Below are 13,635 nucleotides of genomic sequence, written 5' to 3' on the forward strand. Positions count from 1 at the left end.
CACTCCCACGTCCACTTCTGTAACTGCCCTTCTCCTGGCCACCTTGGTTCAAGCCTTTGTGTTAACTTTGCGGACTTCTTGCTTCTCAGAACTTGAGAGTTTCTCAGTTACTGGTTAGGACAGTCCACTCTTCTTCATCACTGCCCCTCAAACTCCACCTCTCCACTCATCCATGCCCTTCCTAGTACAGACTCTCATGACCATTCTGTCCACTTCTCCCAACCTCTAGTCCCCCTCTGCTTGAGTTCACCCTGTACAACACCACTTACTTTGTTAACACCCTAGTTCTGAGCCTTGATTCCCTTGCAAAAAAACATCCTTCTCCTATGTGTGCCTTCTGGTCTCTCCTGTAACTACGATGGGACCAGGCCCCAGCCCTCTGATTTTGCTCTTAGAATTCCACTCTGGGAGGAGGGCCATCCCAGAGGCACTGTGTGTTGACTGCAAACCAGTTCTCTGAGGGGCCAGAGGCCACTGAGCTCAGCTTTGCGAAATGGCACCTGGGTTGGGCCAGAGGTCTGGAGGCTGGACCTTCTCACACAGTTGCAGGCAAAGTCCAGAGGGTGGAACTCTGAACCCAAGGTGGGGATAGCAAGAGTATTTTAGCATTCACAGAGAAGTACATATGCTTAGGGAAGGGAGAACATGGGGAGAAGTATGGAACTGGTCTAAGAGAGAAGGTAAGGAAGGCAAAGCCAAGGGAACACTTGCAAACCTAATCCATTAGTTCAGGAATTATTAGGTAACTTCCACAGTCAGGAAAGGCTTTTGATGGTTTGAATGAATGGGCTTGTAGATTTGTAAACCACGAATGAAGTGTGGTCAGCTCCACTAGACTCCTTCCTCCTGTGCACAGAAGCATTTATTTTTGTCTTTCCTTATAGCTCATATCCGCTTTAAGTCTCAGTGACCCAAGTTATTGTTCTTGCTAAATCCTCGGAAGTCAGCACATTTGTGCAACTCACTCGGGACTTGCCTAACAAGGGCACAAACACACCACATACTCGGGATTTGCTTTCTCCAGGAAATATGCGTTAATGTCTGGCTGGACCATTCATTCCACACACGTGCAGCTTGGCCCTTGAGAAGCTATCAGGTTTAGCCCCTGTCAACAGAGTCAGTTTCCTGGGGTCCACTCCACCCCAGTCATGAAGTGCTTTGCTCCATCCTTTTACAGTACTCTGCCCTTCTCCTTGCTTCTGCTCTGTGTTCACTGATGTGTGTGGGGTTTTTGTTGTTGTTGTTTGTTTGTTTGTTTGTTTTACCATTTATTCCTTCTGGGTGTTCGGGATCCTCCATTTCCTCTGTTATGGGCTCTGTCTTTTCCAGGGCCCGTTCTTCTCTGGTTGAACACCCTGCACCAACCAGAAGCCAAGGTTACTCCTCGTGAGAGCTAACAATCAGTAAAGGCAGGAAAAGGAGGGGAGAAGGCAGGGGTGGAAGAGTTCCCTACCACAGGTAGAAAACACAGTTCCCTCAAAAGGCCAAGTCAGCATTCCCAGGGACCAGCCCTGAGCATGGTTCTGCCGCCCACTGACCTGTGGGCTGTAAAGTCCTGCAAATGACCGCCAGTGGCTCCTGGCTGGCTGGCTTGTCAACCTTTGCCGAACCCAGACGGAGTTTAATGATAGGCATTTCACCTCATCCTCTTAACACACCAGCAAGGGCCCACAATGTCAGAAATTATAATTTTAAAAACTATTCACAAAATCAGGATTGAGTTTGCAATAGATTAATTTTCTTTACCTCACCAACAGTACTTCTTGCTCCAACCAAAAACATATCAAAGACATGGAGAACCTTGAGAAAACTCACTCAAGGTGGTATGACGGATAGCCAGCTTAAATTATAGATTTCGGGGCTAACACCAGAGTTGAGCCTGGTTGATGTACAGGCTTATATAAATTGTGAAGTGTGGTGTAAACACACACACACAATCTCACACTGACACACACACACACTCTCTCACACACATCAAACATGCATACACACACACACATAGAGGCAATTTTTTTTTTTTCTGTAAATTTGGCATTTGGTTTAAAAGGACATCCGGACATCCTGGAAGGGGAAGAGAAGCAGAGGCGCGAGCCAGCAAGAGAGGAAAGCAGGGGCAGGAGGAAACTGCTGTCGCCATGCATCTAAAAGTTCTGGCCTCCAGAGCACAGATGTGGATAGGGGGAGTTTTTAATGCAGCAGCCAACCAGAGCCTCCATCACTCCTGGCTGCCCTCTGTAGATCTGCGGGCTGAAGGCGGAACAGCAAGGAGCGGGCCTCGTGGTCAGGGACCTGTCACCTCCAGCACTTCTATTTCTGCCACCTGAACGATTTTCAGTTCTACTGCCCACAATGCCTTGGATCACTTTACTAGCTCTCCTACTGCACTAACGTGCAGCAAAATAGCAGGGGGAAATATTCTTCTACATAGTTCAGTCATGGGATGAGTTCCTTGCCAGGAAATGTGTTTCCCAGTTCCAGATTTTTGTCCCAAGAGATCAGCAGGAACATGGGCAAGACATTGGTCCTCTTGGGCACCATTTCTTCATCTGTGAGAAGAGGGGGTTAGGTGGGGAAATTCAGTTCTTTTCTGATTTTATTTATTTTTTTAGAGAGAGAGCGCACACGTTCATGCAAGTGTGGGGCGAGGGCGGGGAGGCAGAGAAAGAATCTTAAGCAGGCTCCATGCTCAGTGGAGCCTGACGCAGGGTTCCATCTCAGGACCCTTGAGATCACAACCTGAGCTGAAACCAAGAGTTGGATACTTAACTGGCTGAGCCACCCAGGCGCCCCTCTTTTCTGATTTTAGAGAGATTTAGGAATCTATTTCAGTCTAGCCTGTGAGGCAGGTGAAAAATATTTGGCTTCTGTTAGCAAAAATATATGATTCATTTTTGAAAGAGCACATTTGTCTTAAGAATTTTTTTTTGAGGGGCAGTTTATCTGCTGAGATTATAGAGGGAAAAAAATGCCCACAAGTCCTGATATTCATTGAAATTAGAAATATTCCAAGAACATACTCCTGTGTCGGAAATTCCCATTTATAATGGATTATAACCTTATCGTAGTTGAAATTTAAAAGTTCATAGACAAGACAGACAAACCAACATAATGGAAAAATACTGAGCTGTCGAAGTGCTATTTGTTTGAACCATAAAAACAAAACAAAAGAAAAAAACTGCCCAAGCCTTTTAAAGGCCCTAGGCTAACGCCCTAGAGAAAACAAACCTCTATCTTAGTGCTTAAAGGATAAATCCTGCCCAGGTCCAGAAATACAAAGTAAAGGGCAGGTAGGTGAGGAACAAACAGATTGGAAAGTATTTCCTTTGCTTCTAGAAACTCCCAGCTCCAATGAAGTCCCCAGCTCCCAGGTCAGGAATTTCTTGCCTTTTCATACCTCACAATAGAGTCTATAGAATTTCTAGAACTCTCCCTGGGCCTCCTGTCCTGTTTACTAGTAAAGGTAAATTTTATCTAAGATGCAATCTGGGCAAATGCCCCTTGGCCTTCTTCCCCAATCACAAAGTAAGATGAATTTTAGGAGAGTCTAGGAGTGTTTGCCTTGAAGGTCATAGCTCTGCCCCAGCCTCTGGATGGGCCTTCACCTTAGGAGAATGAATTAATTTATATTTTGGAAAGGATTAAAAAAGCAGGAGAGGAGGCAGAAGACCAGTGCAAAGACTTCATGATTCTGTGGATCTCTGCTTTAAATCAAGGAATTGCGAAAGTCATTTGCTCCCCAGAGTGGTTTGGCCTTCTTTCACGAGGCCAATTTCATCCTTTGGGCACCAGTTGTATGGGGTACGAGGGTTTGTCAGTGCTCAGCCATTCACCCTGGCCCAGTGACTCACAGAAGGTGTGTTCCCAGAGGCTATGACGCTGCGCCACAGTGGCAGAGCCCAGGAGGTAGCTGACTAATCAGGAACCACACACTTGACATAAGGAGCCCCCTCCACAGCCCACACATATGCAGGACATAGCCAAAGGAGCTAGTTTCAAACACGAAGGGTTTTTTTTGGGGGGGGGGTTATTTTTAATTAAAAAAAATTTAAATAACTCACCTTCACCACCAAGCCAATAGGACTCTTGTAGAAGGAAGTACCAAGGAAGTGGGGTTCCATAGTCCCCTAGAAATGACAGAGAAATAAGGGGAAAAGCCTTGATAGACCTACCACAGCTCTACAAAGTCGAGAATTTATCTGCACCTCAAACCATAGCTACAGATATTCATAGTTCATAAGCATTACACAGCTATCCATGGGCTACCACAAAGACTAGTCCTTCTAACGTGTTTTGGTTTTAAAAGTCACTTTTTTTTTTTGGGTGGAACCAGCAATGCTAAGAATGATAATCTTGGTTGATAATAGTTTTCCAAGAAAACGTGTTATTAAAGAATTTAATCATGCCCTTTCTCCACAATTACCAGATAATAGCAATGATGACGATCGTCAGTAACATTTCTTGGATGCTCTTCCCACGTCAGGTATTCTATTGTAAGCACTTTTCAGGCATTAAAAATTTAATTCTCCAAACAACCCTAAGAGATAGGTAGTGGTATTCCTGTGAATAAGGAAACAGAGGCACACTGACTTTGAATCATCTGCCCAAGATCACAGCTAATTAAACAAAGGTGTGGGAATTCCAATATGGGTAATCTGGTTCTAATACCCCTGATCTTAACCACCCCATTCTACTGGATTCCAAGGAAAAGACTCCCAAATTTCTTAGCTAGTTCTCTTAGTGGACTTTGCTCCCTATAAAATCTTAATTTTGTGAGAACACACTATCTTTGCTTATTTAACACTGTCCCATGTTCCATGGCCACTAGACTGTCAGCCCTTCAAGGGCAGGTTTGGGTCTGTCTCTTCCATCCTTTTTTTCCCCAAAACTAGTGCTGAGCCTAACATATAGGTGTTGGTCAGTAAATAGTTATTGGACAAATTAAAGCTTTAGCTGGCCTAAAATAAAGCTCTTGAATCATGGACAAACTTCATTTTCAATCCAACTAGTTTTCACTTATTATATCTCCTTCTAGCGGTACAGTAAGATAGAAAAGCTGAGGCAGGGCAAGGTCAAATGTATTGCTCAAAATCACCGTTATGGGTTGAACTGTGCCCGCCCCACCCTCACAAAAAGGTATGTTGAGGCCCATGGGAGAGTACAAAATAATACTTGGTCTTGTCCCCAGTTCCCAGCACAGAGCTTGTAAAACCCCTGGAATTTCCTGAGCAATAGGAACGTCTTTTTTTGTTCACAAGGAGCAGAGCCCCTTTCTCAACCACACCTGAGTTTATGCTAATGAGGTGACTCAGGGGAGGGCCCCTAGAGAGCTTCAGGGTGGGGCTGGTCACCAGAAAGACCAGGCCTGGGCAAAAAGGATGCACACTTTCAGCCCCACTCTCCATCTTGAGGGAGGAGAAGGCGGCTGGAGATCGAATTCTAAAAACTCTGGAGGGAGATTCAGGGAGCTCCCAGGGTGCTGAGCACATCAAGGTGCTGGGAGGGTAGTGCACCTGGAGAGGGTATGGAAGCTCCATGCCCGCCCCTCCTGTCCCTCCCCTTAGGCATCTCTTCCATTTGGCTGCTGCTGAGCTGTAGTCTTTATCATACATTGTAACTGCAAGTAGACTACTTCCCTGAGTTCTGTGAGTGGTTCTAGTGAATAACTGAACCTGGGAGGTGGTGGTTGTGAGAACTCCTGAATTTATAGTCAGTTGGACAAAAGTGTAGGCAGCCCAGGCACTGAATTTGCTGCTGGCCTCTGAAGTGGGAGCAGTCTTGCAGGACTGAATCTGTTTGTGGGGTCTGCGCTAATTCTGGGTAGTTACTGAACTGGGTAGAACTGAACTGATTGTTGGACACCTGATTTGTATTAGAGAAAGAGCCGATATTGGAGGGGGGCGGGGAATGACACATTTGGTATCAGGAAAAAAAGATACCAGAGTCATAACCCTTGGCCTTGTTTGGAAATAGTTATTGCTAATGTGCTTAGTTGAGATTAAGTCACATCGGACTACATGGGAGCCTAATCCAATATGACTGGTGTCCTTTTAAGAAGACGGCCATGTGAGGACAGACAGACAGACAGACACACACACACACACACGGAGAACACCGTGTGAAGACAGAGATTGTTGAAAAACCACCAGAAGCTGGAAGAGGCAGGGAAGGCTCCTTCACCCGCAGATTTCAGAGGGAGCATGGCCCTGCCAACACCTTGATTATCGACTTCTAGCCTCCAGAACTGTGAGACCAAAAAAATGTTGTTTTAAGCTACCCAGTTTGTGGTGCTTTGTTATGGCAGCCCTAGAAAACTAATATAATCACATGGCTAGGATCCAAACCCAGGCCTCCTGGCTCAGCCTAGCAATCTTTCTCCTATTCCAGGGTTGCTGCCCATGGATTTCTCCCAACAAAGGCTGCCCCAAGATGATGTGCGTTTCTCCCTTCAGGGACTGGGCCCAGCCTCTCTCCCCCGCCTGCTCCAGGCCACAGCACAAGGTGGCTGTTGGTTGACTTGGAGCCCACTCAGATGGAAGTGGGACTTCTCTAGCTACGAGGAAATACTAATCTGAAGGAAAAGCTGATTTTAACAAAGCAAATATGAAACTGTGCAAACACCCACTTTTGACTCAGGAGCTGCTTTTCCATGCTGCAGATTAATCAGGTATTTATTCAATGTCCACCAAAAGTCAGGCACTATTTGTTGGCACTGAGCCTATAACATTGAACAAAATAGACTGTGGGCCTGTTGTCATGGGCCCATATTCTACTAGAGGTAGAGAGTCAATAAACAAACAAGGAAAAATACATCATGTCAGATAGTGATGTCACAAAAATAAAGTTGGATAAAGGGGACAGAAACACTGAAGGAATGTGATATATATATAGGGGCAGATATTTAGATATTTTCAATCTGGAAAGATCCCAGTGCCGAGGTGACATCTGAACTTAGACCTGAATGAAAGTGAGGAAGTAAGCCTGCAGATATGGGGGTGGGGTGCAGAAACATGCTGCAGGCAGTGAGAACAGGTACAGAGGTCCTGAGGAAGAAATGTACTGAGCGTATTGAAGAACAGCCAGTAAGGAGGCAGATGTGGCTGGAGCAGAGAACATGAGGGAGAAGGGAAGGACATGAAATGAGGAAGACAGATAGTTGGATGCTGATAATGAAGCATCTTATAGGCCAGGACTGGGACACTGGATTTTACTCTGAACAAGAGGAAAAGTCACTGGAGAGATGTGAACAGAAGGTAGACATCATCTGACCCAGATTCTGAAAGGATCGCTGACTACAGTGTGGAGAGCAGACTGGTAGGCAATGATATGGAAGGAGGCTTGGACTGGGAAGGTGGTGGTGGAGGTGGTGATGAGGGATCAGATTCCAGACCTGTTTCTAAAGTAGAACCACCAGCATTCACTGATGGATTTTTGACATAAGTTTCAAATGCTGGCTCTGAGGACCCAAACTGAAAGAGCTTAGAAAGGATAAGAGTTAAACTAGATGAACGGTGGGGGAGAGAACCCAATATCAGTACCTTTACCCTGTGGGAGTTAACCCTTACCCGGAAACACCTGGTCAAGGTACCAGGCAAGCAGGCCATACAGAGCAGCATCGAGAAGCATCATCTTCATGGACATCAGGAAACTGAATTCATCCCCTTCCATGGGACTATTCCCGATATTGCTCCACTGCAGCCCCAGGCCTTGCTCCTCAAAGCGAGCCAGGTACTCAGTGCCAAACCCAAATGCCACAGGAGACAGCAGGCTCTGCAGTGAGGCAAAGAGGGCACCCAAGATGAGTGGAGGTCTCTCACCCCACCCAACAGCCCCCCTTGCCCACAAGGTAGGGACGAGGACCTAAAGAGTGGTCCAGCTTGTGTCCAGGATAACCCAGGGAGGGCATAAGGCAGTCTTTCCACAGAAAGGGAATTCTGGAAATGCCTCAGGGACCTCACACAATACTCACCGAGCCAACTCTCATCTGTTCAATGGAGTGTAGTTGCGTAATGGGAAAGACAAACACCACAAAACGCACCATACCAAAAGACCAAAGGTCCTCAGGTTTACCTTCCTACCTTTTCCCCTTTCTTCCTACCTCCTTCTTGAGATCACACAGTTCTTGATAAAACAAAGAAGATAACTTGAGCTGTTTTGTGTGAATCCCATTAGAAGGGTCCACAAAGTCATCAGTGTCCTGGGACAGTCTAGGAGGCCAGGCAAGGGATGGTCCCATGACCTCCAAGGCCTATCGGTGAGGCCAGAAGAGCCTCAGATTCCACTGAGGTCATCTTTTCTCCTCTCCATACTAAGGACAATCATTTGCTTAGGTTTTCTGTAGAGAGAACAAGTCAACTAAACAGGTGGTGTGCAAATGGAAGTTGAAGAGGAGGACCCTCAGCCAAGTCCCCATAGGTTGTTGCCGGCATGGCAGAAAGCACACAAGCACATACGCAGCGATGGGCTATTCTCATTTCCTCCGCCCAGAGGCCTCTCTGTGGTCTGTAGGACCCAGGGTGGGGTTGAAACCATCTCTCCATAGAAGGAAGAGATTTCCTCAGCTGTATGTTCACAAAAAGCATTTAACAAATCTCAGCTCAGCCCCAGTCCACACACTGCCCGAACTATAGCTTCTTGGTGGATCCACACACCCATGAAGCTAGCTGTGGCCTCAAAGCACTGATGTCTACCCAGTATATCAGATAGCCCAGCTCTGCCCATAGGCTGAGTCATAAGGATTTTTTCCTACTAGCCCACTGTGATCTTTTTAGAAAATTGGGTGTTATAAATAGCAGCAATTAATTTCTTGTTTAACATGAGAAATAAAAGACAGATGCCCTGGCAGCTCTGTAGCCAAATAAGTTTGGATTATTAGAACAACTTATATCTTAGATCTTTCCCCAATAAGAAGTCGGTGGTAGTCCTTTCTTGACTCCACTGCATAGAGAACTGGAGGGAAGTTCTGGAGCACAAGGGAAGCTGCACCCTAGAGAACCTGGAGGCCAGTTAGCCTGGTTAATGAGAGGGTAGAAATGGCCCATTTGAAACTGATTAGAGAAGAAGACAGTGCTGTTAGTTTGGGAATTGTGAACCAAGAGGTCTGTCTCTCAAGCAATCAAGTCAATTTCTAGAGTCCTCTCCTGGCAAGAGGGCTTGGTTCTTAACTGGCTCATTACTGCACTCCTTTCTGCATGCAGTGGTACAGCATGCTAAAGACCCTTGTAAGCTACCCGGATTCAAGTTTTTATGGAGAGAAACAAATGCTTTTAATGAATGGAAACATCTTTCTGGGCAGAACAGTTGGGGGCAAGTTCCCTCCCTTCTGAATCTTCTCACACGCTGCAAAAAGAAAAGTGAGTGAAATGGGTCAGGCTATTCTCCTCTTGTGGACACACAAAGGACCTGTGAGTTAAACTGGTTTTTGATTGCTTCCCAGGGCAGACTCCTCAGGCAGGTTTGTTAAGGAGGGACTGTTGGGTAGCTCAGGATGAAGACTGTCCCAACTTTTGTCCCTATGCCTTTACACCTTACGTCCCTTTAGTCCAAAAGGCAAAGTTGATCCCACAAAGGGCAGGCCAGTTTTCCAGGACTACTACAGAGGCCTCCTCGAAAGTGTTTTGCGTATTAGGGGCAAGCCCAAGGTCCCTCACCACAGCCATCTTGAGGTCAGCTGTCATCCGGTCCTGCCAGGCGAAACAGAGAATGTGTGGCAGGTAGAGGGTGAAGTAGATGACGCCACTGCAGGCTGCTGCCAGGCTGGCCCTGGAGAAGAAGGTGCTGAGCAGGAAGCACTGCATGATCGTAGCCGTGGAGAAAGCCGACAGGAACAGGAAGAGGATGAATGGATTGCTGTAATGCAGGATCCTTCCATGCTGAAACCAAACAGGCCATCTGAGTCAGTACTTTCCACCCATGTCCAGGGCACCATCCCTCCCAGGGGGGCAGCCTCTGTGCCGTGATTCTGGGCCCTCAGAAGCCCTCTACTCCAGAGAGATCTCTCCCACCACCTCTTATGGGTGCCAAATTTCCATAGTTGAGACCCAATGCTGTTGAATTCCTTTAATCCTCCGAGTGCCGTTCTCCCTGGAAGGGCAACGCATTAGGCTGCCTATCAGTACAAGTAATTATTATGTATTTAAGTAAGCAAATCCTTGGTGGGAAGGGAGAAATAAGCCTAGAGCGGGGGAGGAAGACCTTAGAACATCAACAGCTCCAAGACACACTAAGTAAATGAGGGACAAAAAAGGGAGGTAAGAGACCCCCCAACAATCTGTAACATTTTGTTTGGGGCCTGGCCTGCTGACTCAATCATATATACTTGCATTCTGAGATTTACCACTCACACTGGTGAAAATAACAGCAATTAATCCATATCACTTGGAAGTGGATTAATCTTCCCCTTTCATCACTATCATACAAATACATAGAACCTGGGGCAATACTCCACATCTTTGACATTAGCCTAATGAGGCAATCACTTTGGCTATGTAGAAAAGAGGACCAAATTAACAATTTGCACTAAGTGAGCTGCTGCCCACTTCCATTATAGGATGCATTGAGATGTTCAAATTTATTAGGCCTTCTTGGTTCTCCTTTACTACAGACTTCCTATGAGGAATTTTACTCTCTGCACAGAACTCCAAATACATATAGATCATCTTGTTCTTTTCTTGGGAATGTAAATGTACAAACAGGTTCATCTCTTGAATGAGTTCCAATCAACTGTTAGTGGTGACCTGAAGTGCTGAGTTCTTGAAGAGAGGGACAATGAGCATTATCTGTCATGGGTGTGCGAGAGCTGAGAGGAAGAAATGTGCCACCTGTCTTCCATTGCTACTGTTTCTCCCTCATTCATATTCTTGTGCCTGCCAGGCACCAATGGAACAGATTGAAAAACAGAATAAAACAAATGGCAAAAGAGGTTGGAAGAGGGCTGCACGTAGCTAGAACCAAACTCTGAGGAACTCTAAATGAAAATCAAGATTAGGACTCAGAGCTCCTGACTTTGTGTATCAAAGAGCTCTCCACATCACCCTGGAAAGCTCACTCCTTTTCCTTAATTACACAGTCCAGGAAAGGCGAGTCCACGGCTGAACACGTGGCTATGGCTGGAAGAACTTTAAGATGGTTGTTGGTATTCTCAGGAGAATGAAATCAATTTCTTATCCCAGCTCAAAACAAAGTCCCACAAGCTTCTAGGCCCATATAGTCTCTCAATGACTTCAGGCAGAGATGAAAGAAAGTCACTGGGCTGACCCAACAGCTTCACAGGCCTTGGCTTCCTCTAATGACCACTTTTCTTTTCTGTTCCTAATAGCTTGAATAACTGGAACCTTCCCATTGTCCCAGCTTCCAGCTTCTTTCCTGCATAGTTGAGGTGGGAAGGAAGGACAAGGCAAAGATGGGAGCGTCATTCTAAGGAATCCTATTTTGTGTGCAAAGCTCTGTTTCCGTCATCACTGGAACAATGTTCTGGTTCCCACAAGGAGAAACCCCTTTGTGCAAGAAACTCTTGGTGAACATTCTTTACCTCACGTCCTAAAAGCTTTGAAGTCTTAATGCCCACTCTCAGGAAGGCAGATCTCAAAGTCACTTAACAGACATTGCAGGATATCATACATGTTTATGTACTTTGCATAAGTCAGACACTTCTGCATTTTGACTCCTTTAATTTGGAGGACACAAAACATCTTGGAAATGGGAAAAGGGGCAGACTGAAGGATGGGAAGGAACAAGGAACCACTAGATGACAAGGAGCGCAGCTTCTCCCCCCATCTTTGTGGAGCTCAAGGACCCTGCAAATTTAAAGCCACAAATTTAAAGCTAGGTTGCTTGAGCAGAATGACCTCTATATCAGCATTGGTTTTGATAGGGCTCTAGCACAGGCTTTGACTAAGGCCGAAAACAAAACCCTTCAGAATTAGTACATTTTACTGCAAAGAGAAAGGGTAGGATTTGGTTTAACTGAACATCTGCTGGATGGACAGGATATGTGATAGAACTTTCCTGGCACCAGTATGGTCCAGCATGGGATGGGACACACTTAGCCAGAGTCTATGGTTCAGCACACATACTGCTTACTGTAGGGCGGCACTTAATATGACAATGGTAGAAAAATAAAACAAACTTGATAACACCATAACAGGAGCTTGCAAAGCCTAAAGTCTGAAGTTTACGCCAAATCCCATCAAATAAATATAAAAAACTACACTAACTTATGAACTTATCGTTTAACAAATACAAAAGATCATCTACTATGGAGGAACTAAAAATGGAGGGAAAGAACATATTATGAAATAATGTTTTATTTCCAAGTCCAGCTTGTGAGGGAGCTGCAGGCTTGCAGACGATGGACCTATGCATGCTGCCCGCAGCTATAAAAATTCCTACTGCTGAGAAAGGATGGACTCTTTAAGTTCTATCCTTTAAAATGCTTTGGAGACTTTTCAGGCAGCAGAATTTCCTTTGGTCAAGCCATGAATGGTGTGACCATGATGGTAATTAATAAACAGTCTAGGTCTGCTCTCCTAATACAATGAAAAGGCTCTTCACATTCCAACCCCAGCTGCTGGTTGAGACAGTAATCTCAGGAAAACACTCTTTGTACTCATTGCTTCTGTGCCTAGAAAGAGAGAACCCTTTGCACATATAGTCATGCTGCATTGGGCTCTCCTAACAGCAGCTTCTCCAGATAGTCCATGGAATGGGGCTAGATAATCTATGTGGACTGTGGCTCCCCAGGCAGAAGTGGGAGCGGGGAACACATTATGATACTGGGGCTCCTGGTTGGGGGGGGCACTCTGAGTGTTTCTACCTTGGCTGACATGACTGGGCAGCTGCATGTGGCCATGCTGGCTAAAATGGCTTGGTAGCTACATGTCAGGCTACCCTTGGTGGCCAGATGACTAATGCAGGCATATGTTCATTAATAGGAGGAAAGGTGAGAGGTACAAAACTATTCAAGATTTTCTGGGCCTTCTCTATCTGGCTTACCATGATGAATATGGTCAGGAGGAAGATGCTCATTGACATGATAGAGAAGCTGTCCAGGAACCAGGTACACCAAATCACTGCATTGGAGACACCCTGATTTTTCAAGGTCTCCTTCAGTCTCAACTCCTTCTCCAAGACGATGCTCTTCACAGTCATGGAGACAGAGTAGATCCAGGCCAGCACCATGAAGACAGGGAAACAGCGGTTCAGGATGATCATAAAACTGAAGCAAGAGGAGAGAAGCAGAATAGTAGAATACCCTGTACCTGGTAGAGGAGGAGTAGATGTTTGTTGACTGGATGTGTTGAGAACAAAGCCCACATGGAGGGAAAGGCAGAAAATCCCCACTGGCCATTCAGTGGGCTTGAATCCTTTAAATACATTGCACTTTGCCCCGAAGGATTACTTTTTCCTTAGAGCAAGATGGTAGCTTTTTGGTTAGTCCAGATGAATGCTCTACAAGTTGTATGTATAAAATAAAATTGTACTCTGTATGTTACACAATATACACCTTCTTGCAAGATCTCTCTGGAAAGAACTGCAAACTTGATGTGGTTGTGACTGGAATAGATACATGCTAACTGACGCTGAAGTCCAAGAAAGTGAACCACAAACAAAGGGAACTGGTGCTGGCGGTGAAAGAAA

The 13,635-nt window shown here is 45.6% G+C and overlaps 1 protein-coding gene across 1 annotated transcript in view; it reads right to left on the minus strand.

Moving 5' to 3' along the window:
* Window positions 1-13,635, minus strand: part of ABCA4 (ATP binding cassette subfamily A member 4) — a 126,262-nt gene that overhangs the window by 56,058 nt on the left and 56,569 nt on the right. Inside the window, exons 14-18 of the mRNA XM_045801750.2 lie at window positions 12,991-13,213; window positions 9,648-9,869; window positions 7,563-7,767; window positions 4,059-4,124; window positions 1,266-1,355 (exon numbers count right to left, since the gene is read on the minus strand). Of these exons, the coding sequence (XP_045657706.2) occupies window positions 1,266-1,355; window positions 4,059-4,124; window positions 7,563-7,767; window positions 9,648-9,869; window positions 12,991-13,213 (806 nt within the window). The remainder of the gene's footprint in view (window positions 1-1,265; window positions 1,356-4,058; window positions 4,125-7,562; window positions 7,768-9,647; window positions 9,870-12,990; window positions 13,214-13,635) is intronic.

This window comes from Ursus americanus, chromosome 12 (genome assembly GCF_024610735.1).
Source record: "Ursus americanus isolate L20-20 chromosome 12, mUrsAme1.1.p, whole genome shotgun sequence".
NCBI classification, from domain to species: Eukaryota; Metazoa; Chordata; class Mammalia; order Carnivora; family Ursidae; genus Ursus; species Ursus americanus.